Source organism: Saccopteryx leptura, chromosome 2, assembly GCF_036850995.1.
Source record: "Saccopteryx leptura isolate mSacLep1 chromosome 2, mSacLep1_pri_phased_curated, whole genome shotgun sequence".
NCBI classification, from domain to species: domain Eukaryota; kingdom Metazoa; phylum Chordata; class Mammalia; order Chiroptera; family Emballonuridae; genus Saccopteryx; species Saccopteryx leptura.
Genome location: NC_089504.1, coordinates 201,125,532 through 201,152,600, shown reverse-complemented (window position 1 = coordinate 201,152,600; position 27,069 = coordinate 201,125,532). Strand labels below are relative to the sequence as shown.

The following is a 27,069-nucleotide window of genomic DNA, read 5'->3' as shown; positions in this document are numbered from 1 at the left end:
GCTACCTTGAATGGCATTTTTGTTTTATTAGTGTGTTCTTCACAGCATTGAACTTGATCAAGAATTTGTAGTGGAAAACATATTAACTAGTACATCTGCTGCTTTCTGTGTAAGCATGTCAGGGTGTGAGATGGTGTTGTTAAACAGAGGCTTGCCCTTTGAGTTCTTCAGCCCACTTTTCCTGCAAACAGTAACTCTATTTATATATTTACTTACTATGAAATAGGATATATTTTTTAGTTTATGATGGTAATCATTCAGGGATGATGAGTGTGTGTTTTTTTCTGCTTCTTGCACACAAACATCCTCCAGCTGTGTGCCTTTTCCTTCTCTGTGTGTAAAGCCAGTAAATGAAACCAAAAACCATGGGGAAAGGGTCAAGAGGCAACAGAAAGAAACATTCTATTTTGTGAAAAAAAATCGCCACTGGCTGAATGTTAAAGAATAGCTTATGGATCTTTTTCTCTTGACTATATTAATAGAACAAAGCACTGATCATGGGGGTGGAGGGGGCCTTCTCTGTGTTGGCAAATAAATTTAATTTTTGTGCTGGGGCTTCTTCCACAAGATGAGACATTTACATCTGATTCTAAGACACAATTGGTTACAGGGGAAAAGAAAAAAGAAAAAACAAACATCTTTCTTACAGGTTAGCCTTAAAATTATACTGTTTTCATTTTGTCATGGGATACCCGGCTTTTAACTCACTGGTGAAGTGTGAAAGGCTGGATTTTTGCATCTATTTTTATCCCATCCACTCTACCCAGGGTTCAGAATAAGGTTACTAGTTTTCTCCAAAGAACTCCTACCCATAGTCAGCCCTGACCTGGGAGTCAGGGAGCTCAATCAGCTTGTCCTTGACAGGGAACAGGAAAGGAAGTGCTGTGGACAGGAGTCATCCAGGTGGGATCATTCAGAGGAAGGTGACAGCAGATGGTGGGAGGCTGTACTGCCAATAACCAAAGTGTCAGTGTAGAGGGAGCCTCAGAAAACCGCAGCTGCCCCTGTGCCAGAGCACAAAGACCTGGCAAGCCAGGCAGGGTGGTGTTTCTGAGACCAAGCAGGACAAGATCAGCACATCTAGGCACAGACTCCGCTGGCTTCTCCGACGTCAGCATGAGCCGTAATCAGGGGACTGAGCAGTTGGCACTTCAGCCTATCAGAATTCATGAGAGGTTCTTTCTCAAGTGAAATTCAAAGAGTTAAAGGATGAATCTGGACGGTGATGGAATGGATGACATCATCAGTCAAGAATCTCCACTGGATATGGAGGGGAATTATAAAAAGGTAAGGGGGGGAGTTCTTTTGTTTGTGAACAATTGGACTATTTTTCTAACTGGGAAAAAGTTCACCCTTGAGAAGTGCCCAGATTCCACACTCAGTGGCCATTGCCATAATATATTCAGGAAAGATTAAATGCACAGAATTGAATGCATTTAGCTGGCAGAGTTCTCTCTGCTTTTCCCAGCTTGTGTTCTTTAATATACTTTAGCAGTAACTGGAATACACATGTTGTTACTCTGATGCTGAAAAGAATTCTATTATGTACTTAGTTGCTAGGCAGGCTTTTTATGTAAAGGAAGAAGAGTTTTTTTTAATTAGTATTATGTTAACAATTTACCTGCAATTAAAAATTGCTAGAATGTTTAACCTATCTTTCTAATTTTGACTTTTTTAAAAATGAAAACTGTTAAGTTCTAAAAGAAGTGTGGGTTTTAAAAAAAAATGATACAGTATCTACTAATTCTTTGCTTGGTCTGTTCTTTTGAAAATCAGTAAATATAGCATATTTCTGGAATGTTTTATATGGTAATTGTCTGGTAATAAGATGCCCAAGTAAAAATAGCTTTAGTTATATGGGTTGGGTCATGAAATTAAACTACAAGTATATACTTGTCTATCCGCAGAAGCCTAAACACAAACTATGTCCTTCCCCCTCATTATTTTCCATAAGTCAAATGTAGGTCACAACATAGCACAGGATGAAAAATAAGGGCCCTCTTATCATGGACCCGGAAAGTGAAATCTCTTTGCCCTCAGAGGCAAACATCAGTTATTACAGACTCCTAAAACAGTAAATCTTCTAGCTGAAATTTTTAATATGATCAACTACATCACTAACATTTTTTCCCCAGAGTGAGCTATGGTAAGAAGCTTCTATCTTTTTTTTTTTTTCCTGAAGCTGGAAATGGGGAGAGACAGTCAGACTCCCGCATGCACCCGACCGGGATCCACCCGGCACGCCCACCAGGGGCGACGCTCTGCCCACCAGGGGGCGATGCTCTGCCCCTCCGGGGCCTGGGGCAGAGGCCAAGGAGCCATCCCCAGCACCCGGGCCATCTTTGCTCCAATGGAGCCTTGGCTGCAGGAGGGGAAGAGAGAGACAGAGAGGAAGGGGGGGGGGGGAGTGGAGAAGCAAATGGGCGCTTCTCCTATGTGCCCTGGCCAGGAATCGAACCCGGGTCCCCCGCACGCCAGGCCGACACTCTACCGCTGAGCCAACCGGCCAGGGCCGAAGTCATGGTGCACTTTTGACCGGTCACAGGAAAGCAACAAAAGACAATAGAAATGTGAAATCTGCACCAAATAAAAGGGAAACTCTCCCAGTTTCATACCTATTCAGTGCAGTTCGATGTGGGCTCACACACAGATTTTTTAGGGCTCCTTAGGTAGCTATCCCGTATAGCCTCTACAGACTCATCACTGACTGATGGCCTACCAGCATGGGGTTTCTCCACCAAACTGCCGGTTTCCTTCAACTGCTTATCCCACCAAGTAATGTTATTCCTATGTGGTGGCACTTCGTTATAAATGCGCCGATATTCACGTTGCACTTTGGTCACAGATTCGAATTTAGCGAGCCACAGAACACACTGAACTTTCCTCTGCACCGTCCACATCTCGACTGGCATGGCCGTGGGCTGCTCCGTTGTATACACGGTGTTATGTCATTATCTGTGCATGCGCACATGCTGCCACATCATCCTACAGAAACTGGGAGGGTTTTTCTTTTACTTGGTGCAGATTTCACATTTCTATCATCTTTTGTTGCTTTCCTGTGACCAGTCAAAAGTGCACCATGACTTTACGGACACACTGTATATACTTTATTTCTTAGAGCAGTTCAGAATAATTTATGTTGTTTCTCCAGAAGCTGAAACTTAAATATGTAAAAGATTTAAATGACCTGCTGTGTTGGCCTGAGTATGTTTTGTCCCTTGTGATCCCCAAAGAGGGGATGAATGCACAGAGTCCTGAAACCCTGACACCTCTCAGCTGTTCCTTCCTGCAAGAAGTGGGTGTGCCAAAGACGCTTGGGACACTCAGCAATCAGAGTTGGTCACTTACCCAGCCCAGAAGAACAGGTGCACAGTGCTCACACTGCCTCCTGTGTTCAGCGCCAAAAGACAGGTCACAGTTTTCTTTGTCAAACCGTTTCTCAGATAGAAGAGTGGGGGTCAGTTTGCACTGAGGAAAAAATGAAAGACATACCATTGCAATAACAATAATGACCACTGTAGTTTTATACTACTCAGAACCTGAGAGAGCCCCGATGCCTGGAGTGAGTGAGCGATGGTGAGCAGCCACCTGATACAGTACTGACTATAACGCCACAGACTTGAAAGGCTCAAGTAGCTTTAAAATATCAACAACAACAATGCAGCATTGCCTTGTGTAACCCATTATCTAAATACGGCAGTGGAATGCCATGTGTGATTTCAGGAGACATGATGTCTTATAGGTCAAGCACAAAAGACCACTAGAGGAAACTTGTGATGAGTAAGATGCCAGAGGCCAGTTTATATTGTTCTGGACCCTGAAAGTCAGAGTTCTCTTGTCATTTCAGCTTCTTTAACTTCCTTTCTCAGGCAGATGCTTTCAAATTTATGCATATCGTGTTTACTATGAAGACTTCATTATGCTAAAAAAAATACTACTCGTAATTTTATTAAGAACTTTTAGTGAAACAGGGCAACATATATTTATACTTTCTTTAAAACACAAAGATATGAAAGGAATTATCTAGTATAAAAATCACTTTTCCTAATTAGAATCTTCTTTTTTCTAAGTTTTTTTCCTTGAATGTTTTGTTTTTGCTGTTTGGTTGACTAAGTAAAACATGAAATTAGATGCTATAAAGCAGTGGTCTGCAGGTTTTTTTGACCTTGTACCCATCAGTAAAATGTTTTTGAGCCCATGCTTCTGATACATATATATTTTACTCATAAGTTACATGCACATTTCACTGTGAAAATATATTATGTATGTATAAAACATATACAAATAGATATTTTTAAATGTATGAACTATGAAGAGTTTTAATAATTTCTTCTTTGGCTTTCTGTGACTATGAGGTCAGTTTTCAAAGACAATTGGAAAATTGGTATACCCCTGCCTAGATACAACAGAAATTCCTATACCAGCTGCACTAACAAATACTGCATGTGTATAAGGATTATTTTACAAGGTTATTATAAAGTCATGCAAAGAGCCTCTGAGGGAAAGGCCAATTTCCGATGACTATAATTAGATTCCACCCTGGCAAAGGAAGGAAAAGAGTCTCCCTTTCACTGGGGAAGGTCCTGTTGGTAAGAAAGGTGGCTCCTTAAGGACCTCTGGTTTATACTCAACACAGATTTTAGGATTTGGGAAGGAAGGCCTGCATGTTGGCTGAATCCAGCATGTGTGTATTCAGCCCATTATTGCTCTGCCTTGCTCTGAGCAAGCTCTGACCCTCTGGTAAAGACCACACAGCGGATTGTCTTTAGGACCAAGCACTGAGCAAGCAAAGTCCTGATTCCTTCAGCCATCACCCTCCATGAGCCCTCCAGTGCCCCTGGCATTGTGTGCAGGGCCAGGATCACCAAAGGGAGACTGGGCTTTCCCTCAAGCAGTTTACAGTCTGAATGGAGGGAGGGGCACACAAACAACTAAGCTGATGTGATGCTGCTGCCTGGGAAAATGTCCAGCTAGTTCATGTGAACCTGGAGAGCATGCAGCTCATATCATCTCAGAGCCTGGAAAGATCCAAATTACACTGGTGGAGAGAAAGAAAGAAGATCAAGAAAATTTAACATCACATTCCGCAGAAGGCTAGCTCCAACTTTGTCCCAGGACAGAGCAAACACCGGGACACAGGTCCCAGGTGGCTCCTTGCAGAGAAAAGACAGAGAACCAGCCATGTGTGGTCCAAGATGGGAATGCCACTCGCCTGGCTTTGTCCCCCCAAGGTGCCATCTCTAGTGCTGCACATCCAATTATAGTGAAAGATTAGGGAAGAACTATGTAAAAATTAAAAGGTTGGAAGGAATAATATCTAAAGTGAAGCCACAGCTGCACCTCTTTTTTTTTTTTAGGTGAATGGGGATGACTGCTTGAGATAAATAGTAATAAACATGAACATGGGATGCCAGCTGCCATTCCAGACAAGAGCTCTACTCTCCCCATTCAATTACTGAGGAAGAGCAGCCGTCGTCCTCCATTAACCATTCCGTCTTCCTGTGTGTAAGGGCTGAGTGTGCTAAAAGGACTATTATGTCCCTGAGCCAAGAGCAGGGGTCCCCAAACTTTTTACACAGGGGGCCAGTTCACTGTCCCTCAGACCATTGGAGGGCTGGACTAAAAAAAAAACAATGAACAAATCCCTATGCACACTGCACACATCTTATTTTAAAGTAAAAAAACAAAATGGGAACAAACACAATGTTTAAAATAAAGAACAAGTAAATTTAAATCAACAAACTGACTAGTATTTCAATGGGAATTATGCTCCTCTCACTGACCACCAATGAAAGAGGTGCCCCTTCCAGAAGTGCGGCGGTGCCGGATAAATGGCCTCAGGGGGCCGCATGCAGCCCGCGGGCCGTAGTTTGGGGATCCCTGGCCTAGAGCCTGACCCTCACCACCACCACCATCAGCCACCTGGGAACCATCTTTTCCACTTTCTGAGCTGGATCTTCTTTCTCTCCAAGGGAGGAATTGTGGCTTGAGTTCAGATGATATCAATATAAAACTTCAGCTCCTACTTTAGGGTTCTTTCCTTCATATCACCCTGTTGGTGCATCTCGGCTCACCAGCATGGTCAGAGAGTGGGTTGTTTCAAGTAACTACAATAGATTTTCTGGGTATATGGTATGTGAATTATATCTCAATATGAAAAATAAAACCACATATGTGTGTAGTTTATTTTCCATATTGAGATATAATTCACATATCATATGAGCTACAGTTCACATACCATAAAATTCACCATTTCAAATTTTCATGGGTTTTAGTATATTTTAAGGTTGTGCAAACCACTACGGTCTAGTTCCAGAATATTCTCATCACCCCCAAATAAATACATTCACCTGTAATTACTCCCAGTTCTCCCCTGCTCTAAAATCATGAATCTACTTTCTGTCTTTATGGATGTATCTTTTACTATCCCTTTTTTTCAGAAAAGGAAACTGGAGCTTAAGGAGTTTCTATAACTTGCAGTAGGAAGTGTGAGAGTCAAGATGTGAACTTGAGTCTTCTTGACCGCAATTTCCCTTTCCTTTCTGGTCATATGCCTGTGTTCAGCTCTCCTAGATCCTAAGTCCACTCTGACACGAGACACTGGGGACACCAGCTTCCTGTGGTTGATTGAGGTCTGGCTGTCACATAACCATACAGTAGGTATTTTAGCCTGCTGTGTCCTGACAGTGACACTGAATGAGTGCAGTAGCTTTACAGACCTCTGACACGGCACCTGTTAAGGATAAAGCTCCCAGATAGCAGTCCTGGGTGACAGCGTTGTCTCTGTAGGCAATTTTTTGAGCAGAAGAAAGAGCCCAAGGTGCTGCCAGTCATTCATGTTTGGGACGTGCTGCTTCAAAAGGAGGAAGACTTCAGTTTTCAGTGGTGTCCCTTTAGGATTTAAGGTCGATTTTTGTCGCTTACACCTTGGGGTTCTTTACCAGAAAGTGGCTACTGAAACTTCAGCTCTAGATTAGATGTTTGTTAAATACCTTTGCTCTGGTCCTTGACAATTAGAGCATTCAAGTCTTAGAGACTTCAATTTGCCTGCCTCTTTATATCGTCCCTGTAGCATGAGGACAATACAGTCAACAGGCAAAACCATCTTCAAGGGTAACTAGTAATTATAAACAAACATTTCCACTCTCTGGACAGGCATCCCAACACTTTTGATGTCGGTCAGTTCTCAAGTAAAACATGTCCTAGAGTCCTTCCCCTTGGACTTGAGGTCTCCAAGGCCAAGTCTCCATGTTACCCAACAGTCTGGCCTGACATCTAGTCCAGAGGACTTGTTTGGGCACATTGGTACAAGGATACAAAATAAAAAGACTTCAACAGCCTTTCAGGAAACCTTTCTAGACTGTTTAGTCAGTGTAAGTGTCAAATGGAAAACATCAGAAATACAAACTGAAAAGAAAGACTTGATATCCATTCGGTGATAGAATGGGAAGATTCTAGGTTATTTAACTTATGTTTCCACTAGTAATCAAAATCTTCCCAGGGATAAAATAAGATGCAAGAATTTGAAATAAGCTACACAGTGCAAATAATAATAATGCATGAGCCATTCAAAAGCATATATGCTTTAGCCCTGGCCTGTTGGCTCAATGGTAGTGTTGGCCCGGCATGTGGAAGTTTTGGGTTCGATTCCAGGCCAGGGCACACAGGAGAGGCGCCCATCTGCTTCTCCACCCCTTCCCCTCTCCTTCCTCTCTGTCTCTCTCTTCCCCTCCTGCAGCCAAGGCTCCACTGGACCAAAGTTGGCCCGGGCACTGAAGATGGATCCATGGCCTCGCCTCAGGCACTAGAATGACTCCGGCTGCAATGAAATAACACCTCAGAGGGGCAGAGCATCGCCCCCTGATAGGCATGCCAGGTGGATCCCGGTTGGGCACATGCCGGACTCTGTTTGACTGCCTCTCCACTTCTAACTTTGGAAAAAATACCAAAAAAAAAAAAAAAAAGCATATGCTTTTTTTTGTTATAAAATGCTGTTTTTATATTTCAATCTTGTGACTAAATCCATGGTTATTTCAGTGAGAAAATAATTAGAAAGTACCAGCACTATATTTGGGTTTTCTTTTTTAGTTTTCTATTTTAAAGAAAATTTGCCTAATGAACAAATGAGTTCTGTACTTCTGGTTCCTAATGTTTAAAAGGACTCCTCCAGACTGAAATGCTGTCTCTAAATGTTAGAGTAAAGCTGCTTTTTCTACAAGCTGTGGAGAGAAGAGAGACTATTATTCTCCTAAAGGAAGAGTACTTTTCCACAGGGAGCTCAGAATCCCAGCTGCATTCCCCGGTGGATGCTGCTAATGATGGTGATGCCAGATATCACTAGGCACTAGACTGCTCTGGAGCCAGGGGTCGTTCATTGCTTCCAGACAGGCGTGTTGGCAAGGCCTTGGCAAAGGCCAGGTGGCCATGAATGAACTCCACCTGGATATGGAGGCTGGCCATTCCACATGGAACAGATTCGTGCTCAGTGAAGGAATAACCAACTGTGTCTTCTAGCTCCTTGATCTGTTCAGTTGGTCAAAGCCATGGTTCTCAATGTGTCTCAACCAGCAGCATCTGGGAACCTGTTTGAAATGCACCCTCTCAGCCCCACCCCAGCTCTTCTGTTATCAGCAGAACAGTCCATGTTTGTACAGTCAAACTTGAGACCTACTGGTTTGAAAAAGTGTGTGACAAAAGAGGGCTATTTTGTGTCTGTTTGCCCACCAGTGCCATTGTCCACTTGTGTCCCACCAACCTCCTGGCATCCTGAGTTCCTGCTGGACTGTGGGAGCCCGGGGTTTTCATAACTTCTGGAATAATGCAGGCCCAGTCCTTAGGAAGATTCTCCTTAGTGGCGCATGGTTTTCCTCTTTCCCTTTGGTGGGAGGTGTGGCCCTGGGTCCTTCATATGCATCCCACTGTGTGCGAAACACGACCAGGTAACAGCTGAGCAGTGCAGAAAGGAGAATGCCAGCAGTGGTATCTTCCAGGGAGGGTGGTGAATTGAGGACTGAGACAACGTAATGACACCAGCATATCCAATAACCAGAGAAGTTAGAGGCAAATGGAGCTGGGGGGGTAGGGAGGGGAGTCAGCCTAAGGAAGAGATGTAAGACAGGAAATTTGGGGAAAATTGTTTTCTTTCACTTACTCCCCGTTCCCACAACCAGATCCTGTTCGGGCCCAGAGTATTCTTGCTCCAAAGGTCACATCTGCCTTTAGTCACACAGCACCTCTGTGCCATTTATATCAGTCGGGTCCCCTGGGACAAACTTCTTTACACCCTCCTCCTTTGGGGAGTTGAAGGAACCCCTTTCCCCTGTCAGGCAGGCCCTCTCCAGCTCCGTGGTTTCCACTGTCTGTGCAGAAGCCAGAAGAGGCAGCTGTTTGCAGTGTCCTGAGCACCAGCTGGCTTTAGGTTTAGGAGGCTGTTTCCTGAAGTGTGTTACTGAGAACCCTAGTGGCCCTGCAGTTGTCCCTACAGAAGTAGTTTGTCAATTAAATTTTAAAATGCAGAAGATACTCAGTATTCTGCCTATAAATTGATGTGCAGATGAGAAAGACTGGGTGGCCCTGCCTCAGAGGCCGGGGGTCAGCACAATGCTGCCAGCAGGTGAACTGGGCCAGAGCGATGAAGGTGAGGTGGAAGGAGGGGCCTTGGGAACAAGTATCCGTGTGTAAGAGATGGGTGCACACCGGGTCCTGAAGAAAGTGTGGAAGGGACTTGGGACATACTAGATTTGGAGATGGATGATATCTATGCAAGCAGAATCTCTTGCTTTTTCTTTCTTTATCAAAAACCTCTCTGTTCTTGTCAAGTTTTGGGAATTGCTGTAGAAGCATGAGGCCATGGGAAAGGCTGAACACCTATGTTGGGGTCTGAAAGTGCTCTACCATCTGTGTTCCGAGATAGTGGCTCACATGGTGCCCTCAAAAGCCATTGTGAGCCTTATCTGCCTGGGCACAAGGGATGGCAGTAGGGAATTCAGCTATGAACAAGGACAAAAACTGCCTGTGGTTGGACAGTGGTGAGTTTCTAAGCACATTTTTGTCTCATGGCAACGAGCCACTATTTCTCAGTTGCTCTCTAGCCTTTGCTGGCAATATCACATTTTACTTTTGTGTTCTAAGGGTGTTTCCCACGGCTGTTTTAGGAGGGATGGGACTCCACTTGTCATAAACAGCCAAACAGTGTGGTTTTGAGTCAGCCTCTCTTTTCTTGTTCGCCTAGCCATTGCTCACCCTGGGACGTGTTTGTGTTTTGGGATTTGGAGGACATAATTGTCCTGTAGGCTTAATTTTTTAGAGAACAAAAGAACTTTAAAGCCACACACACACACACACACACACACTTTATACATATGGGCAACCAAAAGGAAATTAAGTTCCAATTGGTGAATTTTAAGAGAAAAACTGTTTACTAGTCAGTTGAATCATAATTACTTGAAACCCTGGGAATCACACTTGATCCCACAGGAAGACTGAACAGTGGAGCTGCAGAGAGCAGCTCAGACGAGAAGGCATTCACAGTGTGAGCACCTGCGGCTGTGCTGAGTGAGGCCCTCTCCTGTCCCGAAAAGCAAAGCGTTGCATCCCTCTCAGAAGAGAGTTTCATTCTCATGTTGTATCCCCAATGGTGTTGTCCACCATTAGTAGCCTGGACACCCTACTTGTCAGTGTGGAAAAGCAGAAAGATCTAGCACCAGAACACGCTGGGTTTGAATCCTAGCTCTTCTCTACCAGGAGGGTAATGTTCCTTCACCCTCTGTTTGCTCACCTTCAAAGCAGGAATTGTGGGAGGATTGACCCTAACAGCTACCACTTATTTACAATTGCATGAGTCAGGTGCGGCTGCTAAAAAACTTACATACATTCTCTTGTTTAACCCTCCAATATCAAGTGAGATCCTTTACCTTTGGACTGGGAAGGGCTTTCCAAGCACAAAGCCATCAAAGACATGACAGAGGCTCAAGCTATAGATGTGAACCACATAATAGTTAGACTCAAAACTCAAAAGGACTAAGAACTTTAATATATAAATTTTTTTAAACTCTCAGACCTTTATAGAAAAACAAGCAAAGCTAAGAGTAAGTAAATTTAGAGAAAACCAAGTACAGTAATGGAAAAATATTTAATCTCACTAGTAAAAAAATTAAAATAAAAAAATACTACTTTTTGCCTATCAAATTTAAAGCGACCACAGCTTTTTAAGTGCAGGTACTCAGTGTCAGCCAGGGTCCAGTAAAAGCTCTCCCCTTTTCCATTGCTGGTGGGCATGGGAACTGGAACAGCTTGCTCTAGAAGGATGTGACAAAATGTCAGGTGCTTCAACAAATGTTCACACTTAGCTGATCTGATCATTCCACTTCTAGGAACTTATACTGAGGAAATAATCAGACGTGTGGGCAGAAATTTATATAAAAAAGGCTAACTTATGTTGTGTTTAATTGGATGCAGCCTAAATGGCTAACCTAGGGTAGAAATGATAGGCAGCCCTTTAAAATTGTGTTTAAAGAATTTTAAGTGATATGAGGGAAGTTCCCAAAATATAATAAACAATGTGATCTCAATTTTATAAGAAGAAAAGAATACATACATAAGATTAAAAACAAGAAAAAAATTTATACCAAAACGTTAGCAGTGATCTGTGTCTAAGTGGTGGAATTGTGGGTGACACATATAGTCTTGATACTTTTCTTGATTTGTTCATTGGGATCCAGAGATAGAGAAGGGGAAAAGAGAGTGTGTTATAAAACAGTCCTCATTCACCTATTAATAAAGTATTTAGGTATAGTTATAATTAATATAAATAGGACTATAATTAAGGACTTCTCAAATGTCTATAGCTGTAGTGTACCAAAAAAGTCAGAAAAGAGAGACATGTAATGAAGGGTGTGCTCACACAGCCATGGGATAGGGGTTTTCCTTAAATAAAACCTCTTCCAGCCCCCAGGCTGATACTGAACACCAATGTGCTGTTGAACATTAGCCATTGACACTCCTGTTGTTATCTGCTGATTTTATATTTGGGCGTTCAATTCCATTCAACAGTTTTCTGACTGTAGGACATTGAGTGAGACTCTTTTTTGTCTGTTATATAAATTGAGAAATAGATTCACTGACTATATTCAATCTGTGTGGCAGATTTGGGGATTTTGGAATGAAATAATTATTACTTTTTTTGTGGCAGAAACAGAGAGAGTCAGAGAGAGGGACAGATAGGTACAAACAGGAAGGGAGAGAGATGAGAAACATCAATTTGTTGTGGTTCCTTAGTTGTTCATTGACTGCTTTCTGATATGTGCCTTGACCATGGGGCTACAGCAGAGCGAGTAACCCCTTGCTCGAGCCAGTTGGTGAGCTCTGCTCAAACCAGATGAGCCTGGCGACCTTGGGGTCTTGAACCTGGATCCTCCACATCCCAATCCGATGCTCTATTCACTGCGCCACCGCCTGGTCAGGCAGAATGAAATTATTTTAAATAAAGATGTCCAGTGATAGGATTCTGTTCTGGCAGGGCCATCACAAGTACCAGCCCTGCCTTATTTGGAAGAGAGGGCAGTTACAAGTGCTAAATGAAAAAAGGCATTCTTGTTTTCCTTTCCAACCTCACAGTTACTTTCTCGGGGCTCAATGCTGTGCTAGCCCAGTAAACAATGTGAAATCAGTAGCATATCTATAACTGTGTAAAAGTAATCTTTCTCTTTGTGGCTACATTATACATTAAATTAGCATTTCCAGACCTGATTCCAATATGAGAGACTTCTCTCCATACCAACAAAAAATTCTGGACACCAGCAGGGTGTTCAAGAATTCAACTCAAGTCTGATGCTGTCTGCCCAGAGATAGCATCAGATTCTACAAGTTGTCTACAGACACACACTGTATCTTTTAGTTCCCTTAGTATATGCCAAAATAGATAGATAGATAGATAGATAGATAGATAGATAGATAGATAGATAGATAGATAGATATGTAATTACTTAGTGTAAAAGTTGGAAGAATGTTTATTGCCCTTCCAACAGGTTGTGCATTTAGTTACTCTGACGCAGATCTTGGCTCCAGAACCCCTCCTGGAGGGATCCAGGGGCCCGCGTGCCTTTTGTAGCCACACCCAGTCATAAAGCTGGGTTTGGTAACCTAATTTGCTCAATGTAGTCTTCAGCCCACAGCTCAGAATATAAAATGATGCCTCCCCCTGCCTTCTTCATCCCACAAAATGGAAAACCAAAATCTCATTCTCACCCCAGAATTTCTAACTCCTGATGTTTGTTTTTGTAGCTGTTTTATTTTTAACTAAGGAAATCATTCCTAATCTTCTCTCCTGTTGTTTAAAGGGTTTAAAAGTTCAGCATGGTGAATTTTTATGGGACTTTTACGGGAAGCTGCATGTTGTAAACTTATCCCAATTATGTCAGTAGTGTCGTTTACCAGATCCCTTCCTATGCACACCGACCTGATTTTCCTTCAAAAATATGAAACAGATGGGTTCAATTAAAATTCTCCAGCTATTCCTAACAATATGTTATGTTTTCACATATTCTAAACCTGGTGAGATCAACTCTAGAACAGAAACCACAGTCCCCAGCTACACACAAGACTGAGAGCCACGTGTCAGCAGAGGCTATGTCTGCCCGCCCAGGGCTCCTTTCCAGCATCTGAGTGTGGTGCCGGCCATCTCTACAGAGCTTCTGTGCATGGTGCTTGATAAATGAATGTTTTTGCCATAGAGAAAGTGCACTGAAGGATGATACAAGAAAGAGAAAAGACAAGAATCCAGGGAAAGGCCATAAAAGCAATTTGATTTAGGACAAAATGCTTGCCCTCCACAGCTTTACTCTATAATTTCTAGCAAGTGAGAAGAAAGATTACAGTTCCAAGAAATCTAGGTCTGTCCTGATGGCAATTGTTTAGTGCCACAATGACGATCCCCACACTCAACCTCGTGAAGGGCTCTGGAGAATTGAAATCTTTGCAGAGGTGGGGCCAGGAGAGACTAGTTTGATTCCAGCTCTTAATAAGTCAGGTGCTTTGCTGTGACCTAGACATTTATTTTTATCTAATATTACAGTTCTGAGAAATGTAGCAGTTAGACCGCCAATGATTGTGATGTATCCACACACTTATCAGCATTTTTTATTTTCCTGAAATTTTAGGCACAGAAAAATGAGAGAGAATCTATTCGACAGAAGTTGGCACTCGGGAGCTTCTTTGATGATGGCCCAGGCATTTATACCAGCTGTAGCAAAAGTGGGAAGCCAAGCCTTTCCTCTCGGTGAGTGTTCTTTTGAATTGATCTTCTGAGATGTAGGTAATGGATTTTGTCATCTGACTACCCATTTAAAAAAAGATATCCTTTAAATTCATGAGTATTTTTTTAATAATACTATCACCTTTATTTGGATTCTGGACAGACCTCTCCTTGTTTGTTGAGGGTTTTTTGGGGTTTTAGTTTTTTTTTTTTGTGGTGGCGGGGGGTGGGGTGGGTGGGTTGGGGCACATTTGCCCAGCCACCTGAGGTCAGATTTCTAGTTTTCATTTTTTTCTAGACACAGCACTGATTTTGCACTGTGATGGGAAATCCAGGCACATGCCACAGCAAGCTGGCTGGTGCTTAGGTTTCCCATTAAGCAGTCCTAGAGCATCCAGCAAACCGCCACCTCTTACATTTGATTGCAATGAATACTGGTAACTAAGAAATACAGTTCCCACTTTGATCATTTCATGTTTATTACTGAGCTTAACCTGTCCTTCAGGTAGTCTTTCTTTATCTTAATTCATTTCAAGATATCATTTCTCGCTATCTCAGAATATCACTGGCTATGTGCATAGCTTTCAATTCCAGTTAAAATATATTACAATTATAATTTTACCCAGAAGATTAGAGCTTCTCAAACTTTAATGTGCATGTAAAATGCTGATTTTGTTAACATACTGATTCTCTTTCTGACTCACTATATCTAGGTGGGGCTCAAGATTCTGTATTTCTCACAAACTCCTGGCTGATGTCGGGACTGCCAATCCATAGGTCACACTTTACTTAGTGAGGGTATAGACAATATGAAAAATTAGCTTGTCTGAATATAGATATCCCAAGTGATTAAAACACATGGAGCTTTGTTTTAATAAAGATGGTAGTGACTGAAGACCTATCAGCTTTCCTTTAATGCCTCCCCAAATGCCTATTTATGGGGAGAATGGCTGTGTCTTCCTTTGGGCTCTCTAATAAAAGTAAGTACTCCCTGTGTAAATACTCGATATATTTACTATCTTAGGCCAGGTGTGGGAGGCATGTTATAGCATTTATGCATTCATTTATCCAATAGATTTCTACTCTCCTTCATGTGAGGCCTGGAATTAGACACATTAATATTTACTTATATCTAGCTGGCTTTCAGTAAGCCTTGTGCTTTAGTCTGATCCTTAGGGAGTCATCTAAATCAGCAAAAGTCAGAAAGCACACACAGGCTCACATGTCTGCATATTTAGGGTCACTGCATGAGTCAGCATGTCAAGACAGGAGCTGCAGTTCGGCCATGCAGAGTTAGGCATCTCTTCCTCAGTCTCCCAAGCTGGGAGGTCAGCCTTTCCCTCTGCTGTAGAAGCACCTGTTTCCCTCCCAGAGGGCGGTGGCAGGAAGGGCTCTGGCCTGGGCACCTGGAGGCCTGAGGATTAGTCCTAGTGAGCTTCTAATCTTGAGACCGTAACACTTTATTTGGTTTTCTCATGCCTGTTTCCTTACTTTCATTAAATGAGGTGATTGGACTGTATAGTCTTACAGATTTCTGCTACTGCTGTCAAATGTTCCCCAAAACACCAAAAAGCTTCTTTCTAGAAGCTATTCCTTGGCTCAGCAATGTCATTCATATCCATCCAGTCCAAATGGGAGGTTTTTGTATTTTAAGTCAAAGTTTGTTAGATAGATGTAGAAACAGATATATACATACATGCACACATACATTTATATATATGGCTGTGAAAGTGAAATAGAATTAATAGTAACTGCAAGGTGTATAACACAAAATAAAAGTAACAGTCTCCTGTCTCATCCCTCTCTGTCCTTGTCTCACTCACCAGAAACTTTTAACTACTTAGCTGTTTCTTCTGGTATTTACCTACATATCTCAATAAAATGTTTATCTTCTTAGCATTTACTTTTAAATAACCATCCTTTGAACACCTACTGGAGAAATTTTGGATTTTACTTTCTTTTACTGCTCTCTCATACACATAACAATGTATTCCAAACCCTGTTCTCTTCATAATTATTTCACAATTTAGGGTCAAATAACTATTATTAAGGTCATATGTTATTCATACTGAACCATGACATAAATGACATTACTTGAGAAATTTTGTTGTTTGTTCTGAATTTAAAATTGCCCCCCCCCCTTTATTTTGATGCTTTGTGATTTTTGACTGCTCTGTTATATTCCACTGTGTGGCTATGATCAGTTTCTTCTGCCACTCTTCCAATGATGGGCATTGGGCTGCAAAGGTTTCACTCTTATAAACAGTGCTGCTTATAAATGTGCTTATGCATATCTTTTGCTATCTGTGTACACAAGAGTTTCTCTTTGGTATATACCTAGGGATGGAATTACTGGGAAAATTCCTGAATGCTCACATTTAGAAGATAATGACAATCTGTTTTTCCAAAATGGTTGCAACAAGTTTCATGCCTATGAACAACATTTCGAGATTCTGTGCATCTATAACCTTTCTAGCACTTGATATTGACAAGTTCTTTTAAACTTTTGTTAATTGATTGGATTAAATGCGGTATTTTATTGTGTTTATTAGCTATCCTTGTTTCCTCCTCTTTGAAATGTCTATTTGGGTTTTATTGGGTTCTCTACTTTTTTAAATTGACTTATCGAAGTTGTATATTCGTATATGTTGCTACTATCTTCTCCTAGGTTGTAGCTTGTCTTTTCACTTCTTCAATATGTCTTTTATAACCACATGTTCTTAATTTTAATACAGTAAATTTTTATCAAATTTTTATTTTAGAGTCGTTTTTCTGTGTCTTATATATAAAAAAAATCTTCTACCCCAAGGTTCAAAAGACATTAACCTAGATGACCTACCAAAAGTTGAAAGTATTGATTTTTTAATTGAATTTATTGAGATGACAGAAAGTATTGATTTTTTTTTCAAAAGTCTGTAATCAGGATTTGGTATTTTGATATGGTATGAGGAATTTTTTCATACGCATAACTATTTTTCATCATATTTATTAAACAATCCCTTTTTTACTCACTGATTTGACCACTTCTATATCTAGTAGAGATTTAATGGAATACATTCTATTTCATTGATCAGTGTTTGTATCCCTGCTTCATCAGACCAGACAGTCTTAATTACTAAAGATTCAAAATAAGTCCTGAAAAGAAAACAAAGTAAGTCCTGACATCTGAACTGAGAAGTCTCTCTTCTTACTCTTTTTCTTCAGAAACACACTGCCTATCCTTGCTTTTTTATTCTTCCATATAAATTTTAAATCATCTTATCAAGTTCAGCAAAATATTCTTTTAGGATTTTGACTGGAATTGCATTGAATCTATAGATCAATTTAGGGGAGAATTACATTTTCACAATATTAACCTTTCGATCTATGAACATAGCCTGTCTCTCCTTCATTTAGATTTTATTGAACATTTTTAAGGTTTTGTAATTTTCCACTTAGAGATAATACACCTCTTTTCTTCTCACAAAAATTAGGGAATATTTCAAAATGAATGTGAAGCAATTTAAAAAAGAAGCATTTTATTTATTTTTTATTAAACAAGAACATCAGAAAAGCAAACAAGTCAAAGAAAGTTCAATTATGCAAATGAGATGCATTTTCGTTGGTGAAAATGCACTATATACAAAAGGCTGAAAGTACTGAGGAATCTGCATGTTTCCTGATCCCCTAATTTTTGTGAGTAGTGTATTTACTTCTAGATAGTTGATAGTTTTACCTTAAATTCTCTTTGATAATGCTTTCTTGGTGTTTGCTGATGATGAACAGAAATGCAGCTAACTTTGTATAGTAGTCTTATATCCAGTCATTTTGTTATTATCACTTCTATTATTTCTCTACTCTCCTATTCTAATAAAGTTACCTGTATATTCTTTAAGATTTTTAAACAATATCATCTACATAAAAAAATAGCATGCCTTTGGCTTTTTTGTTTTGTTGCAGTGGGTAGTTACACTGACACATTGAGAATGAAACCTGGTAGTAGTTAGAATCTCTAGCTTATTTTTCATATTAAACAGAATGCTTCTAATGTTTCCCCATTCAGGATGATGTTAATGTTTTCTTTAATGTTTCTCTTTGTGAGACTAATGATATCCTCTTCTATTCATAATCTATAAATGATTTTTATCATGAACAGGTATTTAACTTCATTACTTTTTTCTGCATTTGTTGAGGTTATTGTATGATTTACTTTATTAAGCTAGTAATGAATTGATAAATTACATTTATATATCTTTGAAATACTGTACAACTCTTACATTTCTAGTATAAACCAAAATTGGTTGAGGATATTATCTTTTTGCAGACACTATTGGATTTTATTTATATTTTATTTAAGATGCTTATGTTTCTATTCATGAGTGACATTAGTCTGTTTTATTCTTATAATATTTCTCTCTGGTTTTCTCTAGAATCAGAGTTTAATGGCTTAAAAATGAGTTGAGTACTATTTCTTCTTTCATATTGTGTACAAAAGTCTCTATACTGTTAGAATGATGTTTTTCACCTGTGTGATCCAGCCTGGTATTTACTTTTTGTGTTTATTTTAACTGCTTCCATTGTTTAAGTGGTTATAAGATTGCACACATTTTTCTTTCTTCTTGAATCAGTTCTGATGAGTTATAGTTTTGAAAGAATTTGTCCATTTCATGTTTTCAAAATGTTTGACTTAATACTTTCTCATCTCACTAAAGGTATTAATTTCAGTTATTATTTAAAATGTTTTCTTCTCATCTGTACACTGTCCATGATTTTTTCTGAGTTTATTTATTTTTTGTTTTGATTCCTGTCCATTAAAAATAAATATAAAACACAAAAAGCTGTTTGTAAACTCTCTGTTTGGGGCTTGATGACATATACTGTCTCCTCAAGAGACCTTCCCTGACAACCCAGCTATATGGCAAACAGCCCATATGTTTTTGCCATGGGGATCAGGGCAAATAGAGGATCTGGATAGTCCTGTCAGGTGTTGTCAGATACCTCTCATTATCGACATTTTATCTTCCGATATTTTCTCAAACTCTCTTGTGTGCTGTTGTCTTCTCCATTTTCTTGTCCATGTAGGTTTGTACCTTTTTTCTTCCATTAATATTACTTTACTAGGATATCAGAAGCAAGAATAGATAAATAGCTTTGTTCATTATGCCACATTTAAATAGAAGTCTCATGAAGGTTTTTCATTTTTTATTTTATATTTCAATTACAATTTATATTCAGTATTATTCTGTATTAGTGTCAGATGTACAGCAGAATATTAGTCAATTATCACTTTACAGAATGTTCCCCAGTAGTTCAAGTACCCACCTGGTGCCACACACAGTTATTATGATACTATTGACTATATTTCCTGTGCTGTACTATACATCCCTGTGACTATTCTGTACCTACCAATTTGTACTTCTCAGTCCCTTCACCCTTTTACCCAGTCCCCCAACCCTCCTCACGTCTGTCAACCACCAGTTTGTTCTCTGTAGCTATAAGTCTGTTTCCATTTTGTTTGTTTATTTTGTTCTTTAGATTCCATATATAAGTGAAATAATGAAAATAAAATATCTTCTCAAATAAAATCCTGTGCGAAACCCTGCATGTGAAAGAAAGCAGTCCTCCTCTGGCTGAGGGGGACTGAAGGAGAGGGCCTGGAATATCCCTACCCAGACATCCCTCTCATCATTTCCTGTGGTGCCACTCCATGGTTCCACCTTGTATTCCCCTCACCCTGCATCCTCTTTAGAACCCTCTCCATCCTTCCCTGCCAGTTCCTAGAACCCACCTGAAACTCTTTGTGCAGAGCCAGACTTGAAAATCACTGAGTCATCTGCCCCCTTTGGAGACACAAATATCAAAACACATACATATTTCACAGTAGCTCGGAACAAGCTACACCTGTTGGCTTGCCATAAGGAAGATTATTTATATCTTGTCCTTTCAGATGTTTTTATCTCCATATGCTGGGTTGAGATCATCCTTTGTGAGAACACGATGACTTTTTGGATAGCCATTAGGATAATGATTAATAATAACATATAATGTTTCTAAGAAATATCAGTTTATTGCTGTAAACTAAAAGTCTGTGAAGATGGTCATTCCCCCTCAACAGTAATAATGTAGGAGAAAGGCCCTAAGAAACATTCAGCTGCATTTGTGTAACCCATACTCTCCATCCCTATTAGAACTAATTTTTTTTCTAATTATTACAATCCCTGAAATTCTTCATTGAGCTAGAAACACTTCACCTCTTACAAAAATACCTGAGATGTTAAAACTATGGGGTCACACAGTCTCAAAAATGTACCAGAGCATATGTGTTGAATTAGTTAAATAATCAAAACTAGCATATGTGTTGAATTAGTTAAATAATCAAATCATATGTGAATGTACTACTCTGAAGAGCTCATTACTCAATTTTAAATGAGGCTGAGGACTTAAAATTAATTGGCGAAGCAACAAATTATAAAGTGCTAAGCTTACTTTTAAGGCGGAGACTACCCAAGTAAGTGGGATCTTTGGCAGAATAATGGAGTTCTGTTTATGTATTTTGTGTATTTACCTTTAAAAATGAACTTCATACACATTATGTGAGAAATTATGATGTAGCATGAGGGTGTTCTGGGAAGATGTGTTTAGCTTCTCCTGTGTGTATAAGTCCTTCTCAGTTGTTACCACTGTATTTTTCTAATTGGCAATCTCTCCTAAAGCATGTTTTAAAAGAATGACAAGCTGTGAAATGTAAGCCAGGCTTACAGTAATCCTATAAAGATATTTCATGCCTAATACTATAGCAAAAGAATATTTGATATTGCTTTATAACTCAGCTAATTAAGTTTGAATTACACTGAAATGTGGCAAATATAGGAAGCGCCATATTTTTCCTTTCAAAATTTGCTAATCCACACACAATCAGCCTTACAAACTGAGACTGTATGACTTTTGTCATTTTTTTTTCTATTTAAAAATGGTTTGGCAGAAAGCTTTTAGAAGTTTAAAAGAAAATGAGAAAAAAATGATTTACCTATTTTTAAAATATTTCTAAGAAATATTAGGTATAATCATGTTCTTGAAAAAAGTAGATTTTTTTATTACAAGTATAATAATTTCCTAGAAAATATTTCTATTGATCAAATTGATCTTGAATCAACATTATATTTTTTATTCTGAATTTATATAGGTTAATGTTATAAAAGGAATCAACCCTGGCTTGGCTACTATGAGAACACAAGATAGAGTGGTCATTAGTGATAGACATTTAGGAAATCTTTCATTTTTCAGAGCAACTGCAAAATAACCTGACTCTTATCTCCTCTTACCTTACCCCACAATAGATTATATTTACATACATATAAATATAAATACAATCTAATACAGTCCTTTTCATAAAGTATATTGATGGGAAGTGTAACCTAGGATATGCCATGCTCTTCTCTCCAAATATTCTGAATATTATTAAAAAAACAAACTCCTCAGAGAGCTTTTGAACAGCTGGTTTGAATAATGACTACTGTTTACTTATCTCAATCATACCAGCATCCCTAATCAAAACACATATTTTTCCTGTTTATGGGTTTATTGGTGAGTGGCTGAGACAGGAACAATAATAGGTACCCACCACTTCCTTTTGTGTTTGGTTGGAAAGCAGGAGGCACCATAGCCTTAGGTAGTTGTATCAACTGGACAGATAATGTTGATCTAGAGCAGTGGTAGTCAACCTGGTCCCTACCGCCCACCAGTGGGTGTTCCAGCTTTCATGGTGGGTGGTAGCAGAGCAACCAAAGTATAAATAAAAAGATAGATTTAACTACAGTAAGTTGTTTTATAAAGATTTATTCTGCCAAACTTAGCGAAAATCTGATATAAAGTACTTGGTAAGTAATTATTATTATATGCTTTAACTTGCTGTAACTCTGCTTTATAAATTTTATAAAATAAAGTTACTTCCCTACTTTATAAATCACCATGACTGTGGAACCAGTGGGCGGTTAGAAAATTTTACTACTAACATAGATACAAAAGTGGATGGTAGGTATAAAATGGTTAACTACCCCTGATAGTGAAGAACTGTGAAGAAATTAGATTCACAGAAGCATTGACTATGAAGAACTAAGAATTTGTATGGAATCACAGGTCAAATCAGCATCATTTTGCTGGGAAAGTGAATCAACCTTCTGTCTTTGATGGCAATACCGTATTTTCCCATGTATAAGATGCTCCTGTGTACAGGACACACCTTAATTTTGGGGCCCGAAATATGATAAAACAGTATTCTGTGAAGTTACTGAACTCAAGTTTTATTCATCATAAAATTCATACAACTCTTCATCACTGTCAAAACTCCCATCCATTAGCTTGTCCTCATCTGTGTCTGATGACGAATCACTGTCTTCATATATTGCCTCATCCTCAGTTCCATCTATGGCATTTGAAATGCCACACTTCTTAAATGACTTGACAACAATCTCAATCTTGATATATCCCAGGATCTTTTCACCCAGGTACAAACTTTCTCTATAGTTAGATTCTTTGCTCTTCCTGCTGGTGTCAAATTGTCCCCAGAAGACTTCATCCATTGGTACCATTCATCTCTCATGACAGTTTTGAAGGGTTTGTTAAAGTTGACATCAAGTGGTTGGAGCTAGGATGTCAAGATTCCAGGTATGACGGCAAGTTTTGTTTTTTGCTCTGCAGCAATCTTCTTTGTGTTTTTTGTTATGTGTGCCCTGAACTGATCAAGCACCAATAGGGCAGGTTTGTGTAAGAGCCCACCTGGTCTCCTTCTCCAAACTTTCTGAAACCAGATCTTCATCCCACCCTGTTCCATCCAGCCCTTGTCATGAACGTGGACAATCACTCCTCAAGGAATGTCTTCTTTTGGCATTGGTTTGCGTTTGAAAATCAGCATAGGAGGCACTTTGGTTTCATCAGCACAACAAGCTAGAAAAGCTGTATAATGGCTCTTTTCCTGTCCACTTGTCTTCACAGTTACAGTTTTCACCCCCTTCTTATCAACAGTTCTGTTACTTTGGACATCAAAATGAAGGGGGACTTTGTCCATATTTGCAATCTGCCCCAACTCAAACTGATGTGTCTTCCGACACTGAAACAAATGAAATTCAAGGACCTTCTGCTCACAGCTTTCAGGCGTCTTTTGGGCAAGTCTGCTGCGTGTACTCATGTTTAGTCCATTCTGTTTCATGAACCTGAAGCACCAATTGTGTCCTCCTTTGAAATCAGTAACTTCTTTTTCATCAGCAGTTCTTCTTGCTTCATGCTGAACCATCTCTGTGGAAACAGGAATTCCAATTGCCCTTTACTCTTCAATCCATATCTTCAATTCCCTCTCTAAATCAGGCCATTTTGCTGACTTGCCTCTCCTGGCCTTCTTCTGCTGTGGTGTTTTCAGTAGGGTTTCTTCTTCCCATAGCCAGTCTCGGATTGATTTCTCAGTTGGAGGAGGGCCACACTTTTGTTCAGCAGCACGATTTCCATCCACTTTTGCAAACTGGATCACTTTTAACTTGAATTCAGTACTGTGCAATAATCTTTTCTGAGCCATTTCTGGGCAGAACGTGGCAAAACATAATCTACCATAATATGCCGGTAACAAGTATGAAATTAGCGCAAAGACAACAAGCGCAAAAAAGCGGGAAATGCAACTAAAAAAATCTACAACCACTGTATAAAATGCACCCAATTTTTAGACCCCACATTTTTTGAAAAAGAGTGAGTCTTATACATGGGGAGATACAGTAATTTTTGCATAACTTACTGGTAGAACTGAGAAAAATGGTCTATATATCCAGCTTGGGTGAGGAAAGAATTGTCCTGTCTCATCACATTTTATTTATTTTCTGTGGCATCTTTTCTGTAATAGGTGCATACTATAGCAACCTATTTATAACATGCAACATGTTTTTAACTTCATTTTAATTTCACACATGAATACTAAAAATGTGCTTTAAAACCTTTTGTATTAGCAATTCTAAGGTATGCATCATTGCAAATGGAAGTTTATAAATTCTTTTTTAAAATATGATATTATTTGAAAAGTCATTGTGTGATCTACAGAAAACCTATCATTTTTTATGTCCTCCTCCAAAAATTACCTCTAATATTCTAAAATGTTAAACAGTTCTATAAGTGAAGCAAGATTTGAACTGAATCTTTTCAGGATCAATAAGATTAAAAAGGCAAAAAAATTTTAATTATGTAAGCAATTCTTCTTTTACAAACCTGAAATAAAAGCAAATTGGTATTTGAGAAATTTTTTTGTCTAATAAATAGCCTCGCTTTACAGTAATGCCAACGACCCCAGTTTAATTAGGTGCAATTAATTTTGTGTAAGCAAAATTTGACATCTTGCTAGAGGCATAACCAGCTGTACCCTGTCTTAGGAATTTTTTTTTTAATCACCAATGAGAAGTCATTGCCAGAGCTATTGCGAAAGAGTGGGAAGCAGAAAGAAAAAGGCCGCAGGGCTACATTTTATATTTAGAAATGGCTGCAGTGTACAGCTGAATGTTTAATTAAAAGAGCTTCGAGGAATGATTTTTTATTGGTGCAACATCCTTGACAAGTTGTCATGACTTCATTACTGTGGGTTGCACGCTTCATGGACAGTGCTCCCACATGTGTGAGAACGGTCAACTACCAGGGCCTGTCTTTTCCTCAGTGGTCCTTCACTAGTGTACTGGCTGGCGGGGTGACAGTTCAGTGGGACAGAACTGCCACCAGCTGCCTGCATGGCCGAGACTGTGAGGCACATCCTCATTTTAAGATGGCAAAATAATCACAACTGAGCTTCATAGAATTAAGGTAGTTCATTAGATCTACTGCATTCTTTTTAATGGGTTTATAGAATGCAAATTACCACAAATTAAATAACAGAGAATGCCTTTGAGATGAAGATTATAATACCACCAAGCCTAGATGACAGCCTCAACATTTTTTTAAAAAATGGATATAAAAACTGATGAAAGCAGTGATTCATTGTTCAAGAGATTAAAAAGACTGCCATTTTCACAAAATCAGGGCACTGATTCTCCAAGTGCCATAATTTTACCCCAGCCCCCTCTTTAGGGGTCTGGATGGGAATGAGCATTTCTTAAGCTCCGGCAGCTGAAACTCAGCAGCAGATCGAGCAGACACAAATTTAAATTCTATCTGGGATGAACAGAATAAATAGAAAGGCTGACTTTAAATATACAAATGGTTTGATGTATATCAATTATTTTAGAGTCTGTTATCTACTACAGGTTCAGGGAGGAGAGTAGGATTGAGACTCTGGTTGGAAAGATGTCAGCAGTTTCATCGAAGAGCTCATCCACAAAAATTTTCACTTGTAAGAAATTATGTTTCTTGCTGTCTTCCAAGATGACCTCCCCCATCCCAGCACCCTGCTAAAAACTAAAGCCCAGTCTGACTCATATGTGAGTCATGGTCCCTGCATAGACACCATCTGAGTCAGACACCAGCCATCCTTGTCCAGCTGTCAACTATTAAATCCTACTCACTTTTTCTCCAACACGTAAGTGCTAATCAGCTTGCCTGTTTTCTCTCCTCTTCCTTTTGTAACTCCTGCTAAATGCCCACACAGGCAACTCAGAAGCACTCAAAAGAGAAAAATTCAAAGTCAATTCAATTACTTCCACCAAAAAATGCCTAGATATATTTCTTTTTTGGTACCTATATTTCCACATTAAAAAAAAAAATTTTTTTTCTTTTTCAAGTGAGAGGAGGCAAGATAGAGAGACACATGAGCTGCAACCAGGATCCACCTGGCAACTCCCGTCTAGGGCCAATGGTCTGCCCATCTTGGGCCATGCTCACAACTGAACTGTTTTTAGCACATGAGGCGGAGGCTCCACAGAGCCATCCCCAGCACCTGGGGCCAGTGTGCTCAAACCAATCAAGCCATGGCTGTGAGAGGGGAATAGAGAGAGAGAAGGGGGTGGGGGGATGGTATAGAAGCAGATGGTCACTTCTCCTGTGTGCCCTGACCAGGAATCAAACCCGGGACATCCACATGCCGGGCTAATGCTCTATCACTGAGCCAATTGGCCAGGGCCTATATCTGCACAAATTTTGTCTACCAAGTTGAAATCATACTATTCCTACTGTTCCATGGGCTGGATTTTTTTTAATATATCATAAACATTTTCCCATGTTCCTCACTTTCTACTGTTGTATATATTTTTACTAGCTGCATGATGGCCCAGCTTGTATGTCTCCAAAAGGTACTTAATCAGTCTCTCATTGTTAGACATTGGCGTGGTGTCCAAGTTTTCTGTTTTGTTTTAGTTGTGCTTTTCTTTTTTGTCTTTTTTTTTTTCTTTCTCTCATGAATTTATGCTAGCCTTCTTGAAGTGCCCTGGACTTCTCAAGAAAGACTCTGCTTCTAGAGTAAAATACCAGTTTTGTGACCCTGTATAATTTAACCTGCAAACCTTAGTTTTCTCATAGGTAAAATGGAGATCAGAATACATTATATATAGCTGAGGATTAGAGGTAACGGTAAAGAACCTAGCACATAAGAGATGCTCAAAACTGGTCATTTTTTTATTTGAGGATGTAGATTGCTTAAAAATCACTAGGCTTGCATTAAAATGGAAGGAGGCCATATTCAGTGCCTGGCAGAGGAAACCTCATTCTGGTCTTCAGTGAATGCTAAAAAATAGTTGTGGTGAAAATGTGTTTTTCCAGCAGTAAGACCCTCTAATTCCAAATTTAATTATGTGTAAGTGGTCATTAGTGAAGGAACCAGACACTGATGTGGAATTAGACCGAGCAGCTGTCTGACGAGTGCAAGTATTTATAGTTCTCTAGAGGGT

General features: G+C 39.6%; 1 protein-coding gene across 5 annotated transcripts in view; it reads left to right on the top strand.

Moving 5' to 3' along the window:
- The window catches only part of SCHIP1 (schwannomin interacting protein 1), a 149,197-nt gene that overhangs the window by 102,333 nt on the left and 19,795 nt on the right, over positions 1–27,069 (top strand). For 4 of the 5 annotated variants that reach the window (XR_010749316.1, XM_066369918.1, XM_066369919.1 and 1 more), the window contains one exon: positions 14,157–14,275. Coding sequence is in view for 4 of the 5 variants with exons in the window: in XM_066369918.1 (XP_066226015.1) it covers positions 14,157–14,275 (119 nt within the window). In the remaining variant the exon portion in view is untranslated. Of the gene's footprint in view, positions 1–852; positions 1,288–14,156; positions 14,276–27,069 lie in introns of those variants that run through there. The other variant, XM_066369921.1, reaches the window with a different exon arrangement.